Below are 21,467 nucleotides of genomic sequence, written 5' to 3' on the forward strand. Positions count from 1 at the left end.
CAGGGCCCAAACCCAAGACAATGACACTCTGCAGTCTGTGCTCCAGCCATGGTCATTAGGGGAAGGATGGGTTCACTCATAGTTATTTAATGGGACCGATTTCTCTAAAACTGTGCCTTAGAAAACCATCACTTCAGCCAGTGTCCTCACAGCCAGGGCAACCTATCTTGAGGAACATTCCATGTTTACATTTGTTTCATGAAGCTGGTACTTTTGTGGGGAAAAGAAGGCTGGTCACTGGGCCCTCCTCTCCTGGGAGGCCCAGAAGCCCTCTGCACTGTCTATGCTGAGGACAGGCCAATGGGGCCAGAAGTGGACGGTCCCAGCCTCACACACGCAGACTGTAGTGGAGAACACAATGTCACACTGGTGAAAAGCAAGGCCTGGGTGGTAGTTATCTTTCCCCAATTACAGTAATGCTGTTTGACTCTGAATGCTTGGTTACATTTCAAATTTATTTCCAATCATTTAGAACTGGATCGATGGGAGACAAAGGTGCCTTTTAGCGCTGGCACCTGCTGTTCCCCCCAAATGTCAAGGACTGACATTTGATGCCATTATCCCCAGTCAGCTTACAGATGACTCACTTCCTTGCTTCCCCAGCCCTCAGGCCCACCCACCCAGCAAGGACTTTCACACCATGCTGATGACAAACCACACTGACCAGGAGGACCCAGATTTTCTCCCTCTGGCAGAGCAAAGGTGGGCCTCCTGGGTGACCACTGCATCCCTGGGTGCCTGGGACAGGCTTCTCCTGGCTCAGTTTCTCCTTCTTTCTTTCCTGTTCCCAGGCCGGCACCCAGAGTTCTCAGGTCAGGTGCATATCTTGGGATGAGATGGGTGCTCTCATGGTCTGCCTGGTGGTCCAGGTAGCAGAGTGGGCTGTGGGGTGTATCTTTTCTTGTGAAGAAGGCATTGGGGGAGAGGGGACCCGGTGCCCCTCAGATAAAGTACTCCTTTCTGCTGCTGTCCCCACCTGTGTCCTGGAGGGAGAGGTCATCCTGCAGGGCTGCGTCTGCACTTTCAGCAAACTCTGTGCCCTTGGCCTCATTGGTGTGGTAGGTGCCCTTGTGCCCGTACAAGTAGCGTAGAGTGATGACAAGCAGGCAGATCAGGATGATGGCTATCGCGGTGATCACGCCTGCAGAGGAAACAAACGCATGGCTCTGTCTGGGGCAGGCACCTGGGACTGGGGTCAGGACTCATAGGGCTTGTGCCAGGACAGACACTGCTACAGTCAGCACCAACCCCAGACAGGCTGGCTCATTCCTGCCCTTCTCCTTCCTGCCTGGCATGTGCTCACCCTTATCCGCACCCATCTGAGTTACTCTGATCTCCCTTCCTCTTTCCCCCTCCTTCCACTCAGACTGGTGCAGACTGAGGCTGGGATAGGATTCCAGCACTGACCCTTGCTCAGGGTCACTCAGTCTACTGAGGAAGACAGACTTCTGTGCATACCCTGCAGAATCAACTACATGAGTTTACCTAAAACTGAGAGGTTTATGGCCTCAGGACTTGCAGTTTTAAATCCAGAACGATCTCAACTGAGAAGTTCCCCAGGGCGTGAGACTTGGTACTAAATCTAGGAAAGTGCCCCGAAGGCTGGGCCCTCGTGGCCGCCCCCCCTTGTGCACTGTTAGGAGGAACAAGACAGGGCCATGGGAAGCACTTGGGACAGGTTGGGGGGAGTGTGGCTCACTGTTCATCACCCTACCTTAGCTCTGGCACGCTCTCCGGAGGTGAAGGCTGCATGGGTTTGCCAGAGGAGCAGGGGCAGCCAAGCAGAGGACTGGAGAGGGAGGGGGTTCTGCAGGACACCCAGTAAAGGCGTGGAGTGTGAACAGCAGTCAGCCCCTCATTTCTGTTTGGACTCAGGAGCGGTTGGGAGGTGAAGCTTGGAGGCTGGGCAGTAAGGGCCAGGTCACTCAGGGTCTCTGAGTGTCAGGGTCTGGGAGTGATGGGGTGAGGGGACACCAGTGAGTTTTAGATGGGCTTGTGTAGCCTCACCCTCATTCAGGCATTTGCTCTGAAGCCTTGGGTGGATTCTCCCCTGGGCACTCCCTCTGATTCTCCTGCTTGGAAGCCCAGGACAGCTCACCTGCAATGATGGCGATGTTCACACCCAACGTCATGAAAATGTGGTCAGAGTCGACCATTTCTGTGAACAGAAGAGAAGAGCCTAAGTGGGGAGAGGAAATCTTCCCATGCTCAGCAGCGCATCTGCACCCCCCCGCTCACAGGTGCACAGCACTGTGAATGGGCCAAGTGGACAGAGGGCAGTGTGTGTGTGGACAGGCTTCTGGCTCTGCCTGGCCACTGACCAGCCTGGAGAGGATGTGGGAACCACAGTGGAGGCTGACCTGGTTCCCACGTCTCTGAGTGGGGTGAGGGGCGGACTCCTTGCATCGGGCAGGTGCTTGGTAGACACGTTAGGTAGGCTAGCTCAGTAGTGCGCATGAAAGTAGGCAGTCATGTGCCCGGTACCAGCAGCATCTGCCTTTGGGCCTCAGCTTTCTCACAATAATGGTAAAAACAGACCATTTGTGAAGTGTCCCCACACGTGGAGGGTCCAAACATGCCAGGTGTTGGTTCAGTTGCCTCTCACCCATCATATCATGTGGTCTTCCCAGCAGTCCCATGAGGTGGATGGTATTACTAGCCTATTTCACAGGTGGGACCCTGAGAGTGAGGGAGTAACGTGCCCAGGTCACACTGGCAGGACGGTCAGCCCACACTCCTGCATCTGGGGGGCAACTTTCTCCTTTCTCTGTTGAAGCCGCCCTCCCAGGAGGGCTCCTGTCTGGTGGCTCCTCCCCGAGTCCCCTCTGTGGTCTCCGATTGGCTCTCTTGTGGGAAGGGCCGCACTGGGGCACTCTCAGAGTTACTGACCGGTTGGTCTGGCCACAGGGATAGCATCTCAATTGGAATAGGAAGCTGTACATCACCTCCAGCTGCTTCACAGAGTGTCTCCTCTCTCCTCTGGGAGATGAGTGAGGAGAAGGATTTATTAGACCACAGAAATCTCAGTGTTAACATGGAAATCTCATGTTCCCATTATAATGGCTATGCATATTAAAGCAGAGAAGGCTACTTCGTAATAGTCCTTTCCGCTCAGATAATCACTTTAATTATAGTGGGATGAGGTCATTCTCCCCAGCTTCCAGACGCCTCTTTCTGAGAAGGGACTGGCCGTGGTGCGAGAAAGGAGAGTGTGGTGAGTAAAGGGAAGGCTCCAGGCTGGAGGCAGAGGAGGAGGAGAGCCCGCCTAGAGTTTGGAGGTGGTGAAGAGGGTAAAAGTGGTCCCTCAAGTCAGCAAAGAGACAGAGCAAGCACACAGCAGGAGTCAGGGCAGGGGAGGGAGGGGGAGGCAGGAGGAGAGCTCAGTTCAGCCTTCTAAGTGCTTCATAGTACTGAGAACTGAGGCAGGAGGGGCAGGAAGTGCAAGTGGCATCTGACTCTGAGATTCAGGGTGGACAACAACAGCCTGGATTTCAGCATGTAGCACATAGTAGGTCCTCAATAACCATCTGCTGAATGCATGACTGCATCCATAAATGCAGGCATATATGAGTGAATGGATTCAGATGCTGGCACTGCAGACCTTATTCAATCACCAAGAACTTCAGAGTTCAGGAAGAATAAAGAATGGTCCCCTCCTGAAGTTGGCACGGATGGCCATAGAAGTTCAAATACCTAGAATTGCCACTTGGGATTTTCCAGGTTGAAGACCAGCATTTCTTAAGCCAGTGTGTCCAACCCAGTCAGGGTTAGAAGGGATTGCTGGTTCTTCCTCTTTGAAAAACACTTAGCAATGGCTTAGCCTGTGACAGGCGCCATCCTCAGCATTTACCGGGCTTGGCCCCCATGGCCATCCCATTTGGTAGAAGTTACTATTATTCCCATCTTACAGATTTGGAATCGGAGTGCCAGAAAAGTGTTACTGTATTCCCTGGATCTTATAGCTGAAAGAGAGTCAGAGGTCAACCAAGTCAAGCCCAGGCTGCTCTGGGTCAGTGTGCTGAACCCTGCCTGGCACTGCCCAGTACTGCTTAAGTGCTAGATGAGGTATTTGGCTTGAACCACTTGGGGTGAATTTCTTAGCTTGTGTTTAGGGACCTTGCACCCAAACCTATATACTGGAACACTGGAAGCTCTCCCTGCAGGCCAGTGGGGTGGGAACAGGAGGGATCTAAGGTCTCTGAGGGGTCAACAGGGCTCCCTCTGAGCTCATGTGTGCCCGGGAGCAAGGTGGGCAGGCATGCCTCATCTCCATGCCCTACCCCTCTGGGTGTGTGGAACTGAATTTGCACAATGTGATTGATCCCAGGGAGGTGACCCTTCAGCATGACCAGAACTGCTATAGAACTCAGAACTGGCACAGCAGAGGAAGCTCAGGCATGTCTGGGAGGATGGAGATGGTGTGAGAAGTGGTCCTCAAAGCGTGGTCCTGGGACAAACAGCATTTCCTACGAGCCTGCTAGAAACGCAAATTGTTGGGCCCCATCTCAGACCTGCTGTATCAGAAACAAGGACCCGGATCTCACAATCTGTGGTGATAGGCCTCTAGGTGGTTCTGATGCATGCTCTGTGCTGAGAACTATTGGTGTATGAGAAGGCTTCCCCGAGGGAAGTCGTTAGGATTGGCCTTTGAAGGATGAATAGGAGTTTGCTGCACAGACAGGAGCATAAGTGTTGTAGGCAGAGAGCTCAGCACCCACAACAATGCTCACCTCTCTGTAGCTCTCACTTTCCCTCTAAATGTCTGTTCGCCATCCATGACACTGAGGCTTGTGAAGCCTACGTTTTCATCTCTTGCCTCTGGAGATGGAGTTAGAATGCTTATTGGCTATGCTCTCTTGTCCTGGGTCCCTGTAGCCGGTGGTGATGATAAGGGATATTTGGAAGAGTAGCTGGAACCAGCTCCATCCTGCCCAAGGAAGTTGATGGGCTAGTGTGCAAGCAGATAAGGACCCTGGAATAAAAGCTGCCCCCCCCCACCCCCCCGGCTGGGGTTGAAGGGTGAGTATGTGATTGGAGATGGCATCATTCTGAGTTCAGGACTTGGGGCAGAGGGATTTAATGGGAAGCCTTAGGGAGTGCATTTATGGCAGAGGTAGGTGTTATTTATGGCTAGGTGGGGGTCCGAGATCAGAAAAAAAGTAACTGTGTAGCCCTCAGATTGGACAGGCACTGGAGACCTCAACCTTTTCACAGAGATCCCAGGTACCCTGTGGTTTTCTTTCTTGGCTCCCTTCAAGACTGCAATGCCCTCGCCAGAGAGAAAGCTCTACAAACCCCAGAACCACATTAGCCCTGCTCACAGTTCTATGCCCAGCATCGGGCTGTGTACCTGGCACCCAAGAACGGTTGTTGAATATTATTTGAAACCTGGCCCCTTTGGAGGAACTGAGAATCAAACTGCCCTTTGAGCTGTCCACATCATTGTGAAGACAAGCTTTGGGTTCAAGTCTTGGCTCGACCAGTTTCACAGTAGTGCATCCAGCAAAATATTTAACATTGACTGGCTTTAGTTTCTGTGTATGTAAAACAAGATTAACCATACCCACCCTGTGGTTGGGATTAGAAAAGATATGCATGATAATGATATTTTATGTATGTTGTGTAGACAAGACCTACGTGGCACATAGCTCAGAATAGGTATTTACTAAGTTGTCATCATTTTTTTTTTTTAAAGAAAAGCAGACTGCCATGTGCAGCACCTCATTTGGGTGTATCTGCTCTTGGAAGCTTGATGAGCCTATGTTCTCCTACAAATGGACCTTGAGACCTTGTTTGGAGATTCTAGCAAGACAGTGCAGCCACTCATATGCCCTTGACTGAAGAGCAGTCCTCCTCTATCGGGGAAGGTCATCGTCTTCAACAGAGTGTGCAGCTTTCGGAGGGACGCACAGGGAGCAGTGAGGGAGGAAGGGGATGCCCGCCTAGCCAGGCAGTTTTGCTGAATCAACCCGGGCCATCAATGGGTTGCTGTCACAGAGGTGGCAGCCAGATGGTACTCATATCCTGTCTCCACTCTTTTGATCTCATCCTCATTACTACTCTGGTTTGCACATAATTCAGTGCCAATCACCTAAGTGACCCACTCGCAAATGTTTGGAGTCCATGCAGAGGATGGGCACTGGTCATGGATTCCTAGGACGGGCCTGGTGGACAGTAAATCAACATCTAGGTGCTGAGTATCTCTGTGTTCCTGGGATCCCGTCGGCACAGAGGAAGTTCCAGGAAACAGAGAATGAGTCTCTCTCTGGAAGATACGACTGTGACATAGAACTTATTTAAGGCAGGGTTTGTCAAACAGTAAATCCCAACCCACTGGTGGGTCCTAACTAGAGAGAGAGAAATAGAGAGGGGAGAGGGAGAGAGAGAGAGAGAGGAAGAGAGAGAGAGGGAGAGAGAGAGGAGAGCTCAGAAAGCATTAGGCTCTATCATTCAGCCAGGGTAAATACTGTTTGGTGGGGCTTTGGTTTCATTTGGGCACACACACCAAATGCATTCACCATACTGTTTGGAGGCCGTGACTTAGACCACAGCACCATAAAAGGGAAAAAAACAAATCCCTAGTCCTGCAGCATTGGGCTCAAGGGAGCCCAACTCTGAGCAGGCAGATGGTGAAGAAAACACAGCTTCACTCTGACAAAAGCTGACGTGGGCCAAGGTGGGAAGGTGGCCACGGGTGTGACAGCTCCAGGCTTCTGAACCCCAGTGTGGCCAGCCAGAGTCCTCGCCACAAGGCCAGGGCCTGGGCCATGAGCCAAGTGCAGGGATAACAGATGCTTCCTGTGAGCTGAACTGGTGGGTCTCTGCGGAGAGAGGAAAGGGAAGAGCTGTTACTGCCCTAAACTGTTCAGGGAAGTTGCCCTCCTGTGGGGGCAGGGGTGGGGTGGTGAGTGGGAGGAACATTCCCTCATGATGGGGATGAGGCCACGTGTCCTGGGGGTCTAGCCTCGAGAGGGTGTGGAGGAGGAAGGCCACTCGGCCGGCATAGGCACTGGGCACTGGGCACGGTCTCCACGGAAGTCCCCGCATTTCATCCTGCAGCAAGCCTGCAAAAGGGAACTTCCTTCCCTTTCTCTAAGTTACAGAAAATGACATGCGTGCCAAAGAGGTCAAATAATGGGGCGAAACTCACAGCCAACCAAGGGCAGAGCCTGTGTTCAATCAGAGGATTCTCCAGAACCAGAGTGTGCACCCTCCGAAGTGCTGGGAATGGCTTTCTCCTGTGCAGTCTGCAATCTGGCTGCAGCCAAAGGCTGTCGACCCTCCATACGGTTCACAGGGTGGCTGGCCGCCTGTCTTCTGGTCAAAGGCAGCAGGGCACACAGGTGCTGCCCCTCACTGAAGGTGATGTTCCCGGTTCTGGCTGGCAGCTTGGGCACGGCCAACAGGACACAGGACTTTAGCCGCAGCTGGACCCTGGGGGCTGGGGGCTGGGGGTGCTTCCCAGATGTTGACAGAGAGCAGAGGTCAGGTGCCGGCCCCAGGGACACAGGTCCAGAATCTCCCTTCTTTGGTGTTTTCTGATGAAGCTGTGCCAAGGGCAATCTTCTTCCCCTAGAGGTGTTATCTTCCCACCTCCCGCCCACCTCGGATGGTTTTCCTGGCGCCCAAGGTTATGGAGGAAATGCCTGCTCCCTGCTTCTCTTGCCCAACTGGGGCAGAGGACTCTGGGAGAGTGAGTTCCTTCGAGTCAAGGGGGAGAATGCCTTCAGACTAGGCGGCCTACATGTTCCGGGAAGAGGAGATTGTTTCAGCTTTAAAACCATGAAGGGGAAGTCATAGAGTCCTTGGAGAGTTCCTCCCATGACAACCGTGTCAAGGACAGCAGTGCAGAGGCTGCCACACCACCGCCTAGGGTTTGCCAAGTTCCGTGCCACTCACCCAGACTTCTATTTCAAGGAAACTATGGATCTGGTTAGAAGAGCTGCTCTCCCCTGGCCGTGACTTTGTGTGAGTCTGATTTGGGTTCAGGATGAGGCCAGCGACTGGGGGAGGGACAGGAAACTTTGTGGCTGCAGAAAGTTCTCCTTGGCTCCCACTGGGGTTTCTTCTTCCTGCACTAGATTCATGCCTCCAAGTCCTCATGCCAGTCAAGCAGAAAGCAGTTGACGGCTGAAGTTTATGAACTGCCTTTTTTTTTTTTGGTGAGAAACAGGTCAATCATATTTCCTTTTCTTGGATGGTTTGTTGTTATCACAGCCTGAAAGGTTGTAACACTGAAGCTACAACTGGGGAAGAGTTGGTCTCAGGATGGAAGTGTGACAAAGCAACAATTACATATTGTCTGTCCATGTCTCTCGCACGGCAGCCATGTTGGCTGTGTAGGTGGCATTCACCCAGCCCCAATGGCACGTGCCCACAGGGAGCTCAGGACTTGGTTGAGGACACGTGACATATTTATGTGAAAAGGGACTGCCGACACTGTCTTTGTCGTAAGGTGTCAAAACAAGCAATAAAGATATGCCTGGGGGTGTCACAGAGGGCACTCACCCATCAGACCCTGGGCTGCAGGACTCCCAGATTCTGTGACAGTGGTTTTGATTTTGCTCATGCTTTTATTTGTTCTTTCTTTCCTCAGCAAAATGTCTCTAGCACCTACTTTTACAGCAGCAAGCTCTCTACTTGAGTCCAGGCCCTTGCCTTTAGGGAGCTTGCTGTGTGACAGACTGAGAGAAATGCATCTGTGGGTAAGTTCAGAAAGGGTAGTTTAAGGAAGGGCTTCCTGGAGGAGGAGACCCCCCCCAAGACTGGCCTGCTCAGATGGTGGGATGGACAGGCCAGCAGGGGGACCTGCGTGCAGTGGTGAGAGAAGAGCACGGAAGGGAACTTCGCAGTGGCGTGGCCAGGACTTCTGTGTGGGCATAACTGCTGTGGTACCTGGTCATCGTATGTGAGATGCAGGGCCCTCTTCCTGTGCTTTTGCGGGAGGCAGAACTTCTCAGGCAAGTTAGCTCACCTCTTGGAGCCTCCTTGCCATTTCTGTAAAGTAGGGAGTGAAACCTGCTCCTGATAGGGTTAGTGGGGGTTGCCGGCAAGGTGTGGGGTCTCAATCTGAGTGTGCCTCGCGATTTCCTGGGGGCTTTGTGACACCACAGATCCCTGCACTCACCCCAGATTTTGACACCTAGTGTGGGCCCCAGAATCTGCATTTCTCAACATGTTCCCATGTGCTGTTGATGCCGCTGGCCCTGTGAGGACCCCTGAGCTCATGACGGTGAGACTGGCTTATAGGTCACGTGCCCAGTTCCAGTGCTATCACACAGCTCTTGTTTGCAAGGAGGTGATAGCAGGCTCCAGTAAATGAAAGTACGGGGGGTGGGTCGTACTTTCTTAGTGATGAAGACAAGAAGACACAGTCACAGCTGCCCAGGCCACAACTCTGAGCTTTGTGTGCTTTCTTTGAGGACCAGTGGATGTAGTTTGAGACCTGGTACAGTGGTTACTCTGCGGACTTGTCCCCTGCGCTGGCTCCTTTGCCTGCCCCCAGCGACTGGAGCTGGGAGACAGGACAGAAGGCCCTGTGCCAGCGTCTGGTAGGTGCACTGGCCTCCGATGAATGCCTGATCAGGAGACTGTAGTCTCTTTTGCCTCGTTCTTTGGAAACTCCAAAAGTCTCAGCTATCCCCTGAAAGGAAAAGTAACCTCTGCTGATTTCTTTCAGTATCCCTGGGCTCTGATGACACACCAGGGAAGCGCTTCTCCAAAGAAAGGTGTCTGGGGCACCAGAGTGGCAAAGGAAATGGGTGCTTGGGGACATTTTGGGGAGTCAAGAGGGGACAGTGTATCCCAATCAGCATTCGCTTGGCTTTCCAGCTCCAGTCAGCAGAAGTGACTGGAGCACAGAAGGCCCTAGATCCACCTATTTCCAGCCCCAGCTCTGTCCAGACTGGGGGAGAGTGAGGGTGCAGGAAGCCTCCACCTGCTGGGCTCGGGGTGGGGGCCTGCCCGCCTGCCTACACTGGCTGAGTCAGCCAGGTGCGAGAGTGAACAGGTGAGGGAGTGAGGTCCAGAGCAATGGGCCATCCCGCAGCATGACTGAACTCCCACTTAGACCACACGGGACCATCCTGGAGAGTGCAGTGGCCAGCACAGGGCAGCAGTGTGATTCTCACTGTTGGTAACACCATTGTCACCATTCTGACTGTTGTCAGCAATGCAAAAATGGCCTCCAAGTGTGATTTCCAAAAACAGCACCTTTAATTCTCTCATATGCTATTTGGCAAATGTGTCACCCTGAGCATCAAAAACCTCATTTCTAGCAATGGGCCCTAGAGACATAACCTGAAAAGGAAACAAAAATTCATGCTCAGAAATGTATACTGCAACTTGGTGTAAAATGGAAAATAAAAGAGAGAGAACCATCTAAATGTTCCACATTAGGGAATTGGTTATGTAAATTCCAATACACTTATGTGATAGAATAGTATGCAGTTATTGAAGTGATGTGTGGAAATTCTCAGTGACAGGAGGAAATGCTTACAGTGTGATTTAAAGGAAAAAAAAAAACCCAGGACCCTGTAAATATAAATTTTGTTAAATATAAAAAAAAATTCTTGGATAAAAGAATGAAAGGAAATAACATGTTGAGGTGGTGGCTTTTGGGTGGTGGGTGGGGGTTGGGGTGGTGTTGCTTTCTTCTAACATGTAGTTTCTGTACTTTCCAAATCATCTCCAACAAACATGTTACTTTTCAGGTCAAGAAATGGGAGTGGATCTTCAGAACTGGCTCTCGTCACAGAGTCTTCAAAGCCTCAGACTGGAAAGTCCATGAAGTTCCCCCTGAATCTCCCGCTATGGTCTCCCCCGCCCCACCCCAGTGCAACTATGGTTGCACTTTCCCGAATATCTGAGTCTTGTTCTCACATACCTTTTGCCTGACCTGGTCAGGGACAGCTCCGTGTAGACACTTTCCCTTCCAATAAAGAGGTGCATGCCGGGGACAAGTGCAAGTGCATTCGACACCCATAGTCACCCTGCCTTTTCCCTGGGCTGCAGTTGTGGATGGGGGAGTTCCAGATGTGGCTTGAGTCCCAAAGTGCTCACAGACACCCTTGTTTCTGCAGATGGAAATGGAGCAAGCTCTGGCCCTCTCAGGAAATGGGTCAGAGCCTGGATTTTAGCAACCTGTGGCTGCTCGAGCCCAGGTTTTGCTTTTCTGGAGCTCCTTGAGTCATTGTGGGTGTCCTACTCAGCTGGGCTCCCAAGGATCCTCAGATTTGAGTATCTTCTTAAAGACCCTGGAAGGGTCCCTCTCACCTCCTGGACTGGTTAGAGCCCTCTGGACAGGATTCTCTGAAGGGAGGCCTCAGTTGTCCCTTTAATTTCAGTCTCAGGGGAAGGGACCTTATAATGGAAATGCACAGACTCAGTTTCCCCTCTTGGCCTCCTCTTTCCTGCATCTCTTCCTTTTTTCTTATCCTTGTGGCCATTGTCAGTCACTTCACACTCATCCATATCTCTTGCTTCTTTTTCTCAAGCACAATGAATCTTCCATCAATGATTTTGCCCCTATACTTTTGCAGGCTGTGGCTATTCTCCTACTTATAAAGAAGTAGTAGAGTTTAGCATCTGGAATAATGACTTCTAGCTTGCCTTGCAGAGAGGTGCACTTAGCTGTGTGGGTGTCAGAGAGCTCAATCTGGAAAGATCTTTGTAGTCCCTGAAAGCCAAACATTAGAACCTCAGGATTGTTAGGACTGGGCCTCAAGGTCACAGAATGTCTTGTCTTTCAAAGTGCCTGTGGGGAGGGTGTTGGAGGAGTTAAAATCATCTATTGTGGGCATGCAGTGAGCATGTACTCATCAGTTGCTGGGATCACAGTAGCTATGGGTTGGAAATGACCTTGAATGCTCATTCCGGCTATGACTGTCTTGTTCTTCCATCACTCTACAGCCTCCTTGACCACAACGCTTACACTGTGTCCACAACTTCTTGGGGTTATCAACTCAGTCCTGGATTCCTCCTCTTTCCACCTGAGCTGGGTGGCTCCTTGGCCTCAGGACACAACCCTCCATCTGGCATTTGTCTTGTGGCCTGATGTGTCCGGGAGAGTTTCATGAGCTGGCATGGGGCTGTCACCACCACTTCCCATTGTTTTGGGTAGAAAATGAGATACATATGGGCTACGGCAATGCTTTGTTAGCAAGTTTACACATTCTCTCGCCCTGTTAAGCACATGGGTATTCAAAGCAACCACTCATTCACAATGTAATTTTTTTTCTGGTCTCCAGGTCATGGCTGCAGCAGGGAGGCCCTGAGTTGAGCAGGGACCTCGGGAGAAGGAGGGTTCTGTGGTGCAGGAGAGGCAGGCAGGAAGAGGAATGGGGCCCTACAATGGGGACGCAGCTTATGTCCTTCCTGTGAGTTGTCAGAACAGGCTCTATGTGGCTGCTCTTAACCTGGGACTGCATTGTGGGCAGATTCTATAACTTTCCAGTCCCTTCTGGGAAAAAAACCAGTCGGAAACAAAAGTTAGGGTCTCACATCTATTTTAAAGCTCCTAAGTGAAATAAGCAAGTCATAGAAACACAGATGCTACATGATTCCACTTATGTGAGGAATCTGAAAGAGTCCAATTCATAGAATCCAAGCAGGGAATGGCGGGTGCCAGGGCCTGGGGGGAAATGGGGGCTTGTGGATCAGTGAGCACAGTTTCGGAACAGGAAGGCAGGATGCTCTAGAGATGTGTCCTCGGACATTGTGCCCATGGTCAGTTATAATGCATGGTACACTGGACCATTTGTTAAGGGAGTAGATCTCGTGGTAAGTGTTCATGCCACAGTGAGATAGGGGGCCTGGCCTGCTCTCCTTAATTCCTCTCTCCCCACCAGTTCTGAGCTCAGCCCCTCAGAGCTGCAGTGGGAAAGGGATGTGAGGCTAAGGGAAACCATTTTTCACCCTCATGGGTGACACTGGTTACTTGGTCTTGGTGGGGGGAGCCCTAGGCTGGGCAGGCTCTTTCTGAGGACAGAGTGATAGCCTCTGGGGAGAACTGAGGCAGGTGTGTCCACACTGCACTGCCCCTGACCCTGGGGGGCCTCAAGCTGACTGACCCTTCAGCAACCCCCTGTGCGGCCTGGACAGGTCTCTTGGGAGTGGGCTGCTTTGAAGATGGTTCACACCCAGCCCCTCTGGGCCTAGTCCTGCACAGGCGGGGGTGTCGAGGATGTGCTGCTGCTTCCAATGCTGCATGGACAGACGGACGGGGAGCTGGCTCCCCTGTGGCGCCAGCCCTGCTTGCTCTGGGGCTCTCTTGGGCCCTCCTCACTTGGCTCAAGGCAGAGAGAAGCTGAGCACCATGCAGACAGATGAGGATGATGTGGGATTCTCCCGCAACAGCCCTCAGGGATGCTCCGGGTGGCTATCTATCCACTCTGCGAGCATGGCTTGTGGGTAATCGTGCTTGCACCAGTGTGGACTCCACTCAGGCTATGCCTAGTGCGCATTTGGCATGTGAGTGTGCTTACTGCTCCCCATCCTCAGTTTTGAGTCTTCATGGAAATTCCTGCATTACATCACACACGCAGGTGCACAGGCACAGACACACATGTACACACACGCGCGCGCGCGCACACACACACACACACACACACACACACACAGCCTTCCGGGACCTGCAGCCTTGTCTGGCCCCCCCTTTGGCTGATGCAGCTGCTTCTCTGAGGCACAGGCTCTGGCACTGGTTGGCAGGTTGTCAGCTTCCCAACTATGTGACTGTCCCAGCCCAAGGTCAAGTGCATGGATGATGAGCGAGAGCCACGCATGGGGAAGATAATTCTGTAAGGAGCAGTTGTGCCTCTCAGTGAGGTGTGAGGCTCAGAATGACAGTGCTCACCAAGGAAGTGGGCCAGTGAGACTCTCCCCAATCCTGATTTCAGGCAAGGGGACCTAGGGAGCGCCTGACGTCTCCAGCTTAGGACACAACAGAGGTCGGTGTTATAAAGCTTCTCTCTACAGCAACCCAGGGCATCTGGCTACATCTGAAGCTTTTCTGAAGAGGATGTCACCTTCTCCAGACTTGCCCAGACCTCCAGAGGTCTATTTGGCCTCTGTTTGCTCTCCCCTTCATGCCCTGAAGCCTGGACCACCCCTCTGGCCTCCACACCCTCTACTTCCCCTGGGATCCCGATTGCCTACTGATCCAGATTGCCCGAGTCTCTCTTTTTCTACTTGAAACCCTCCTTTCCTGATATGGATAATGATGCCATTGCCATCATTTTGTGGGCTCACTTTATAATTGCCTGTATTGTTCCAATTTCTCACCAAAGTCATTGAGGAGGGTGTTATAATGCCTATCACTTTAGAGTTGAGGAAACTGAGGCTCAGAGAGGTTGGGTCACTTGCCCGAGGTTACATAATGGGTAAGAGTGGGACTGAAACCCAGGTCTGTTGATTCCAAAACTCCTTCCAGAATCATCTGTCTAACAAAAGTCTCTGAGAAGCTACTGTGTTCCTGTTTTGGAGCCCAAGGATCCAACAGTGCACAGTACAGAGCCTTCTATTCTAGGGGAGGGAACAGTCAACAGCTCATAAAAAATGTGGAACCATGTTGTTAGGCCAGGTGGTGATAGATGCTATAAGACATAAAGAAAGGAGAAGAGAGGGAGTGATCAGGGAGGCCTCTCAGAAGAGGTGTTTTTGGGCTGTGGTAGAGACTGAATGAATGTTTGTGTCCTCCCAAAACTCCTAGGTTGAAAGCCCTCACTGGATGGTATTAGGATATGGGGCCTTTGGGCAGTGGAGCCCTCGGATTAGTGCCTTTAGAGAAAGACTCCAAGAGCTCCCTCACCCCTTCTGCCCTGTGAGGGCCCACAGAGAAGACAATCGTCTATGGACCAGGAAGCAGACTCTCATCAGATGCAGGTGCTGTCAGTGCCTTGCTCTTGGGTAAATGTCTGTCATTGAAGTCTACCAGTACTCTGTGGAAGCAGCCTGACTCATACAGGGTGAAGCAGGGACAGAAAGAGGCCTGCTCATTCTGAGTCTGAAAGAGGAGTGTTCCAGGAAGACATGGGCCAGTGTGAAGGCTGGGGCAGGCAGGCTGGGTGAGCTCCATGGTGAGCCAGAGACCGTGGGGCTAGAAGGTGCAGCATTCAACCATAGAAAGAAGTGTGGCCTCCATCTGAGAGGCCAGGGAGGGTCCATCATAGGAGCCTTTTGGGTTGTGTCTATTTGAGAAGCATCTCCATGGCTGTTGTGCTGGGAGCCACTCTGGCCACGGTCCAGGCAAGTGCTTAGGCCTGCACAGTGGTGGCACTGGTGACGAGGAACAGAGGTATTTTGGACATGTCTGGAATTGAGGCTGACAGGAGTTGCTATTGAATTAGCTGTAGGGCAAGCAAAGATGTAGGGTGACCTCTACTATGCCCAGGGATCCCGTCAGATGTGCAGCACAGGTGCAGGGTAGGCCACTGGCACAGAGTCTAGGGCTCAGGGGACAGGTGAGGGCTGGAGCCCCAGCTGGCACCTCCAGCATCTCAAAGGCACAGACAGCCATGGGAAGGGACAAGAAAAGGAGCCGGGGGTCTTGCATAGGGCATCCCGGGGGGAAGCAGGCAGAGGGCCAGGAGGAAAGCAGGGAGCACCATGTCAGGAAGATCCCAGCCTTCCCTCTGCTGCTGCCCAGAGCTTCCTGTGCTCCAAGCCTCCATGTCTATACTAGCCCCATTTCCTCTCACTTTGCCCAAACTCTGCTAAGATCCTGCCCTCTCCCATGTATCACGGAATCTTCCCCCTCCACCAGATCACCTCTGGCAGCATGTCTGTTCCCGAACTTAGGAAAGGGACCCCCCTGCCCCCCACCATGGCCTGTCTCCCTCCTGCTCCTGGCCTCTTTCCTGTTCCCTTCACAGCAAAGCTCTGCAAAAGGCCTTCTCTACATACTTTTGGTGTTTCAAGTGCTTCTTTTTCTTTGTCTTCTGGTGACATAAACTGAAACAGAGCCTTCTACAGAATGTGGGAGGCTTGGAGAGAGTGGAGGCAGGGGGAGGCCTTGGCCAGAGAAAGGTGGTGGTTTGCTGGACAGCGCACTTGGGCTGTGGTTGTGGCGCTGAGGTGAGGCCGGTCAGTGTGAATGTGTGTGAGTGTGCAAGTGTGTGTGTGAGTTTCCAGCCATGGCCATGTTTGGGTGCAGGCATGCAGGAGGGAGGAGCTGGATGAATCTAGACTGAGCCAAGACAGAGAGAATAAAAAAGGCTAAGAGTGTATTCAACCAAATCCAGCTGGGTTACAGCAGTGAAAAACCAACTCAGAGGTCTTGTCCTCCTGGAGTGCACATTCTAGGGAAGGGATACAGATGATGCAAAGGAGAAATAATGAGGTGTGCAGTGTGCTAGATGGTGCTAAGAGGAAAAATGAACTAGAGAAAAGGATGGGGCTCTGGGTGGGAGCTGCAATTTTAAAAATGTGGCCGGGAGGGCGTCAGGAAGAAGGCGGCATATGGCTAAGGCCTGAGCCAGGTGATGGCGGGAAGATGTGGGTATCTGGGGAACAGTGTTGCACACAGAGGTGCAGCAAGTGCAAAGGCACGGAGGTGGGAACAGCTCTGCATATTTCAGGAACAGCCAGAAGGGTGGCCGTAGTGAAGTGAGTTGTAGAAGACAGTCAGAGCATGAATGGAGGCCAGACCACATAGGGCCTTTAGAGCACTGTGTGGGCGTCAGCTCTCACCCTGAGGTAGACGGGAGCCATGGGAGGATTCTGAGCAGAAGAGGGACACAAACTGACCGACATGTTGGTAGAATTATACTATGCAGGGGAAGGGACCCACGTGGGGTGGGGGGGGGTGGCTGTGGTAAAACCCAGGGTAGAGAGGATGGTGGCTTGGACTCCAGCAGAAAAGGTGAGAGGTGGTGGGCTTGAATATACCTTCTAGGTGGTGCTGGCAGGAGTTGAGGACATACAACAAGGGACCACAATGGTGGGCTATGGAATCTGAGCTGTGAGAGGGAGGAGGTGAGGAAGGAAGGGAGGCAGCCAGGCCGCAGAGGGGAGGTGTTCCTGGGCTGAGGAACTGAGGGAAGGGAGACGTGGAACGGACAGCAGCATGAGCTAGCAGTGCTGTGGGCCGTCGGGGGGCGGGGTGGCCAAAATGGAGACTGGGGTCCCTGGCACTGCCCCCATGGCAACGAGGGAGTGCAGGAGCAGGGTGCCAGAGGCAGGAGTTGAAGTAAGTCACCTGTGTGTGCACACGGCTCTAAGGATGGCAGTGGCGATGTGTGCAAGGGACGGCAGAGGTGCCCGTGTGCTTCGTGGTGTGCTTCGTGGAAGGTGTGCTTCGTGGAAGGAGGTGTGCTTCGTGGAAGGAAGGAGCACTTGGGAAGGAAGGGTAACAGTGCCTGGGAAAGGCCTCTGTCTCTATCCTGCACCCAGCGCACAAGAGTGTGGGACAGAAACGCAGTGTCCTCGGGGAGCCAGGCTTCCTCCCCTGGGGGAGGAGGTGAGGCTGTGCTCAAAGAGGTTGAAAGGTGGAGCTTGGTGATGCAGTCCGGGGCCCTGTGGGGGGAGCACTGAGCCACAGGGAGAGGGCCGGGGACCCTCACACAGAGTTATCTGTGTGTGCCTGTCTCTTCCACTCAGCCGCTCTTCTCTTCCCTGTCATTCCATCCCCAGAAGGGACCCTCGGATGATTCAAGGGCTAAATCAGTGGCATCTGGGCCACAAGGGGCCTAAGAAGCTGAGTCGTCTGTCCCTCCCCTCTGACTGGCATTGGGGGCAGGCCAGCTGTGTCTGGCCGGATGCCTCGTGCTCCTTCTGCTGAAGATCCAGTCCAAGTTCCACTGCCTGACATTTCAGAACCTCTGGGTGCCTACAGCTCTTATTTCAGGGGCAAGTCTTCTAAATTTGCCTCTTCTTTTTTCTCACGTGCTGCTGGCCGCCTAGCTGGCAGGAGGCTCTGGGAGGCCAAGGTGCTGCACTATGCCACAGTGATTGCGGGCCTTTGCAGACTCCTCTCTGCCATCAAGTTTAGACCACGTCACCTCCGGGAACCTTCCCTGACTTCTGCAAATGGCTTGTGCGCTCCTTTCCTCTACCCCTGCAGAAGGCTGCAAACTTCCTCATAAATATTTTAGGCTTTACAGACCACATATGGTCTCTATTACATATTCTTCTTTATTTTATTGGTTGGTTGGTTTGTATGCTTTTTTTTAATACTTTAAAAATGTAAAAAACATCCTTAGCTGGTTGACTCTACCAAAGCAGGCCACAGGCTGGGTTTAGCCTGAAGGCTGCAGTTTGCTGAACAACTCGTTCAAATCGCCATTAAAATGCTTTGCAGTTGTCTGTCTCTGCACTGACTTTTAACTACTAGAGGGCAAGGACTGTATTTTATATACCTCCACATTTGACACAATGCTACGTGAATGAATAACTGATGTTGCATAAAATATCCTCTGACGTGTCCCAGCTGACTCTTTTATCATTTTTCTGCACACCTGCCTCTCACATGTTAAATAAACAACCTCCCTAAGAGTCTCCAAGTCAGCCATTAAACAGTCCCTCCACAGATGCATACCAAGCTTTCAGTGATATTAATGGATGTCATTTATTAAGTCCCCGGTATGCAGCAGGCCAATGTAGAGTCCTATGGGCACAAAAGTGAAGCCACCATACTGTGCGTGTGCATGTGTGTGCGTGCGTGCGTGTGTGTGTGTGCATGTACGTGCATGTGCTCACGCATGTGACTTAGGTACAGATCACTGGGTCGCTGTGCAGCTCAGGGTCGCGCTGACATGCCCTCCATGCTCCCTGCACTCCAGCTGGATCACGTGTGCTAATCCTTCCCACTTCTCTGGAGGACTTAATTCACTTAAAAAATCATATAATTGCATTTTCAGCATAATTAGGTACCTAATTACATGACTAAATGTCCTCGATCAGGCTGCATGTGTAAATAATGATGATTTAGTTAGCTGTGCTTTGTTATTGGCTTTCCAGAAGGCTCATCAGTTGGTGAACAGGATGTGGAGAATGTTTTTCTCCTTCCCTCCCCAGGTTTGACAGGCAGGAGTGGCAGGAGGGGAGCAGGGTGGAGAGGGGAATGGGAGCTGGGGGGATTCCTGTTGCCTGGGGATCTTGGTTCAAAGCCTCAGGTAGAGCCTGTCAAAGTACCCACATTTTAAAGCCAGACAAGGTCACTTCCCCCCAGGATGTGCTAAGGGAAGCCAAAGTGATCCAGAGACAGCTGGACCTCCAGGTTATGGACCAGAAGGGTAGAGATGTGGTAAGGATTTTGGAAAGAAGGCAAGCCACAGGAGTAGGAGGCATGAGTAGTTCCTCCCCCATTCCCTGGAATATTTCTCCTCCTCCTAAGCCAGTGAGGGCACCCACACTGAGGGATGCTGCTTTCTTTCCACACTGGATGGAGGTGTGCTGATACTCACTGTTCTTCCATGTGCAATGGGACCATAAGAGAACCTGCCTCGGAGGGCAGCTGTGAGGATGGCATGAGATGATGCATGTCGATGTGAGGTATGATTTGCCACACGATACCTGTTAGCTAGTATTGTGAGTGATACTTCTGTGGTTTGTTTTTTAGGCTGGACCAGTGTTTGAAAGGGAAGGTGCATTTTGACATATATATATAGGAAGCGTAATCCTGGGGTGGTAATGAAGAAAAGGGCAAATGCATATCAATACGCCATCTATAGAAACCATCTTACAGCCCTTGACGGGGGCACTGTCATGTGGGTAGCGATGCCAGAGCTGTGGGTCCTGGCTTCTGAGTCCCACTGGCATGTGACCCTCTCTAACCCTCAGCTCACTTGCCAGAACAGAACGATGCACCTGCATGGCTCCAAGAGAGGCGGTCTCCAACACATGCAAGCTCTTCTCATAATCCCCATTTATTTGAGCATGGTTCCTGCATGTGTGTACAGGCCCACATGGCCCCTGGATGCAGGGCCCCTGTGGGGAAGCAGAGGGGCCCAGTTCCTGTGACTTGGGGGGCAGGGAGTGCTTGCTTATCTCCTGGGATAATTGGGCTTCCCAATGCTTCCCACTTTGCTTTTACTCCTCCTTTGTCCTCTGGGTATCAGGGCAGGAAAGGAACTTTAGGAAGGCACCAATTCACCTCATTTTGTATCCAGCACCAGAGCCAGGAGGCTGACTGCCCCCAGTCAGGCCACTGCACTGTTTTTGTGCTTGGGGAGGAAAAAACATTTCTCTTCACTGCACACTCCCCACCACCCCACCACCCCATCCTCCCACTGTGTTTCTGACTGATGGAGACACTTTATAATATGTCTCAATCCATCACGCGGGCACACTCCTGTTCTATCTTCCCAGCCCCCCGTTAAGGTCTTGTGATTTATATTTCTCCAACATTAATCTTTTAAAAGCAAAGAAGCTATAAACACATACATAATTCTTCCTCCCGTCAGTTGAAATCCCATGACACAAATCAACTGCCATCTAAATTAAATGTTTCTTTCACAGAAAGTGATAAATGCCCTGGAGACCAATCAAGAAAGCCAACAAAGTTAGACTTTGTTTCACTTCGGAATTTTGCAGGTGGTGTGGTTAAAGTCCAACAACTGGTTACATCGCATGACCAACAGGACTGGTGAATTCGATGTTTTAATACAGCTGAGATGGAAAGCAGACTTTGTGCATCTTTCCTTATCAAGGTTTTTAGCATTTCAAAATGTGGGGTTGAAATCTAACATGTAACCTTAGGGGAAAAGGGTAGGTACAGACACAAATTACTATTCCGTCAAACTGATGTACTACTTTCTTAAGCAAACCAAGTAACAGAGTGAAAATGGAGTTACCAAAAGAGACATCAGCCACTTATAGACTTGGATCTGTTTGAGTGGTTAGGATTAGGGCTCCCAGATATGCCAGATGGTCCAAGCGCAGATTTCAAATAATTTTATCCTTTTTTTTTAGCAGTGATGGTTTCATATGTAAACCAATGCAAATTGTCAAATTGTAATTCTGTGCCTTCCAAATATCTACTTTTAACTTTTGAGGGGGAAATATAAAAGCTATGATTTAGGAAGGAAGGAGAGAGATGAATGGCTAAATCCAGTATATATCTTGGGTTTATTTTCCTCTCTTCCTTTTCCGTGTCTTATTACTTCTTCCACCATCACTACCACATTTAGTATTGTTAATAAACTTCATTATTCATTATTCAACTCATTATGGGAAGTAGAGAGTCCTAAGTATCAGGCTAAAGAAGCTGTGTCTACTACTGTAGGCCATGAGCAAATGAGAGATTATGAAAAAAAGGGATTCTCTAGAAATCCTGAAGTAGTACAGGGATGGAGAGAGGGAGAGCATTCTCTCTTCCAAGTTTAGAAGAGCAGTTGGAAGAAAAGAAAGAATCAGCATGACACAATGAGAGACCAACAAGGCTGAGAGAAGTGGACATGAGCGGAGAGGTACGGAGGTGAAATGAGGGGCTAGCAAGGCCCAGTCGACAAGGCTAGGAGTCTTGAGGGTTG

The 21,467-nt window shown here is 51.4% G+C and overlaps 1 protein-coding gene across 2 annotated transcripts in view; it reads right to left on the bottom strand.

Moving 5' to 3' along the window:
• Nucleotides 1-828: 828 nt before the first annotated feature.
• The window catches only part of GYPC (glycophorin C (Gerbich blood group)), a 42,263-nt gene continuing 21,624 nt past the window's right edge, over nt 829-21,467 (bottom strand). Inside the window, exons 1-3 of one of the 2 annotated variants that reach the window (XM_042994204.1) lie at nt 4,731-4,966; nt 2,099-2,158; nt 829-1,141 (exon numbers count right to left, since the gene is read on the bottom strand). In XM_042994204.1, coding sequence (XP_042850138.1) covers nt 942-1,141; nt 2,099-2,156 — 258 coding nt within the window. In that variant the 5' untranslated portion in view covers nt 2,157-2,158; nt 4,731-4,966 and the 3' untranslated portion in view covers nt 829-941. Of the gene's footprint in view, nt 1,142-2,098; nt 2,159-4,730; nt 4,967-21,467 lie in introns of those variants that run through there. The other variant, XM_042994203.1, reaches the window with a different exon arrangement.

This window comes from Panthera tigris, chromosome C1 (genome assembly GCF_018350195.1).
Source record: "Panthera tigris isolate Pti1 chromosome C1, P.tigris_Pti1_mat1.1, whole genome shotgun sequence".
Taxonomy (NCBI): domain Eukaryota; kingdom Metazoa; phylum Chordata; class Mammalia; order Carnivora; family Felidae; genus Panthera; species Panthera tigris.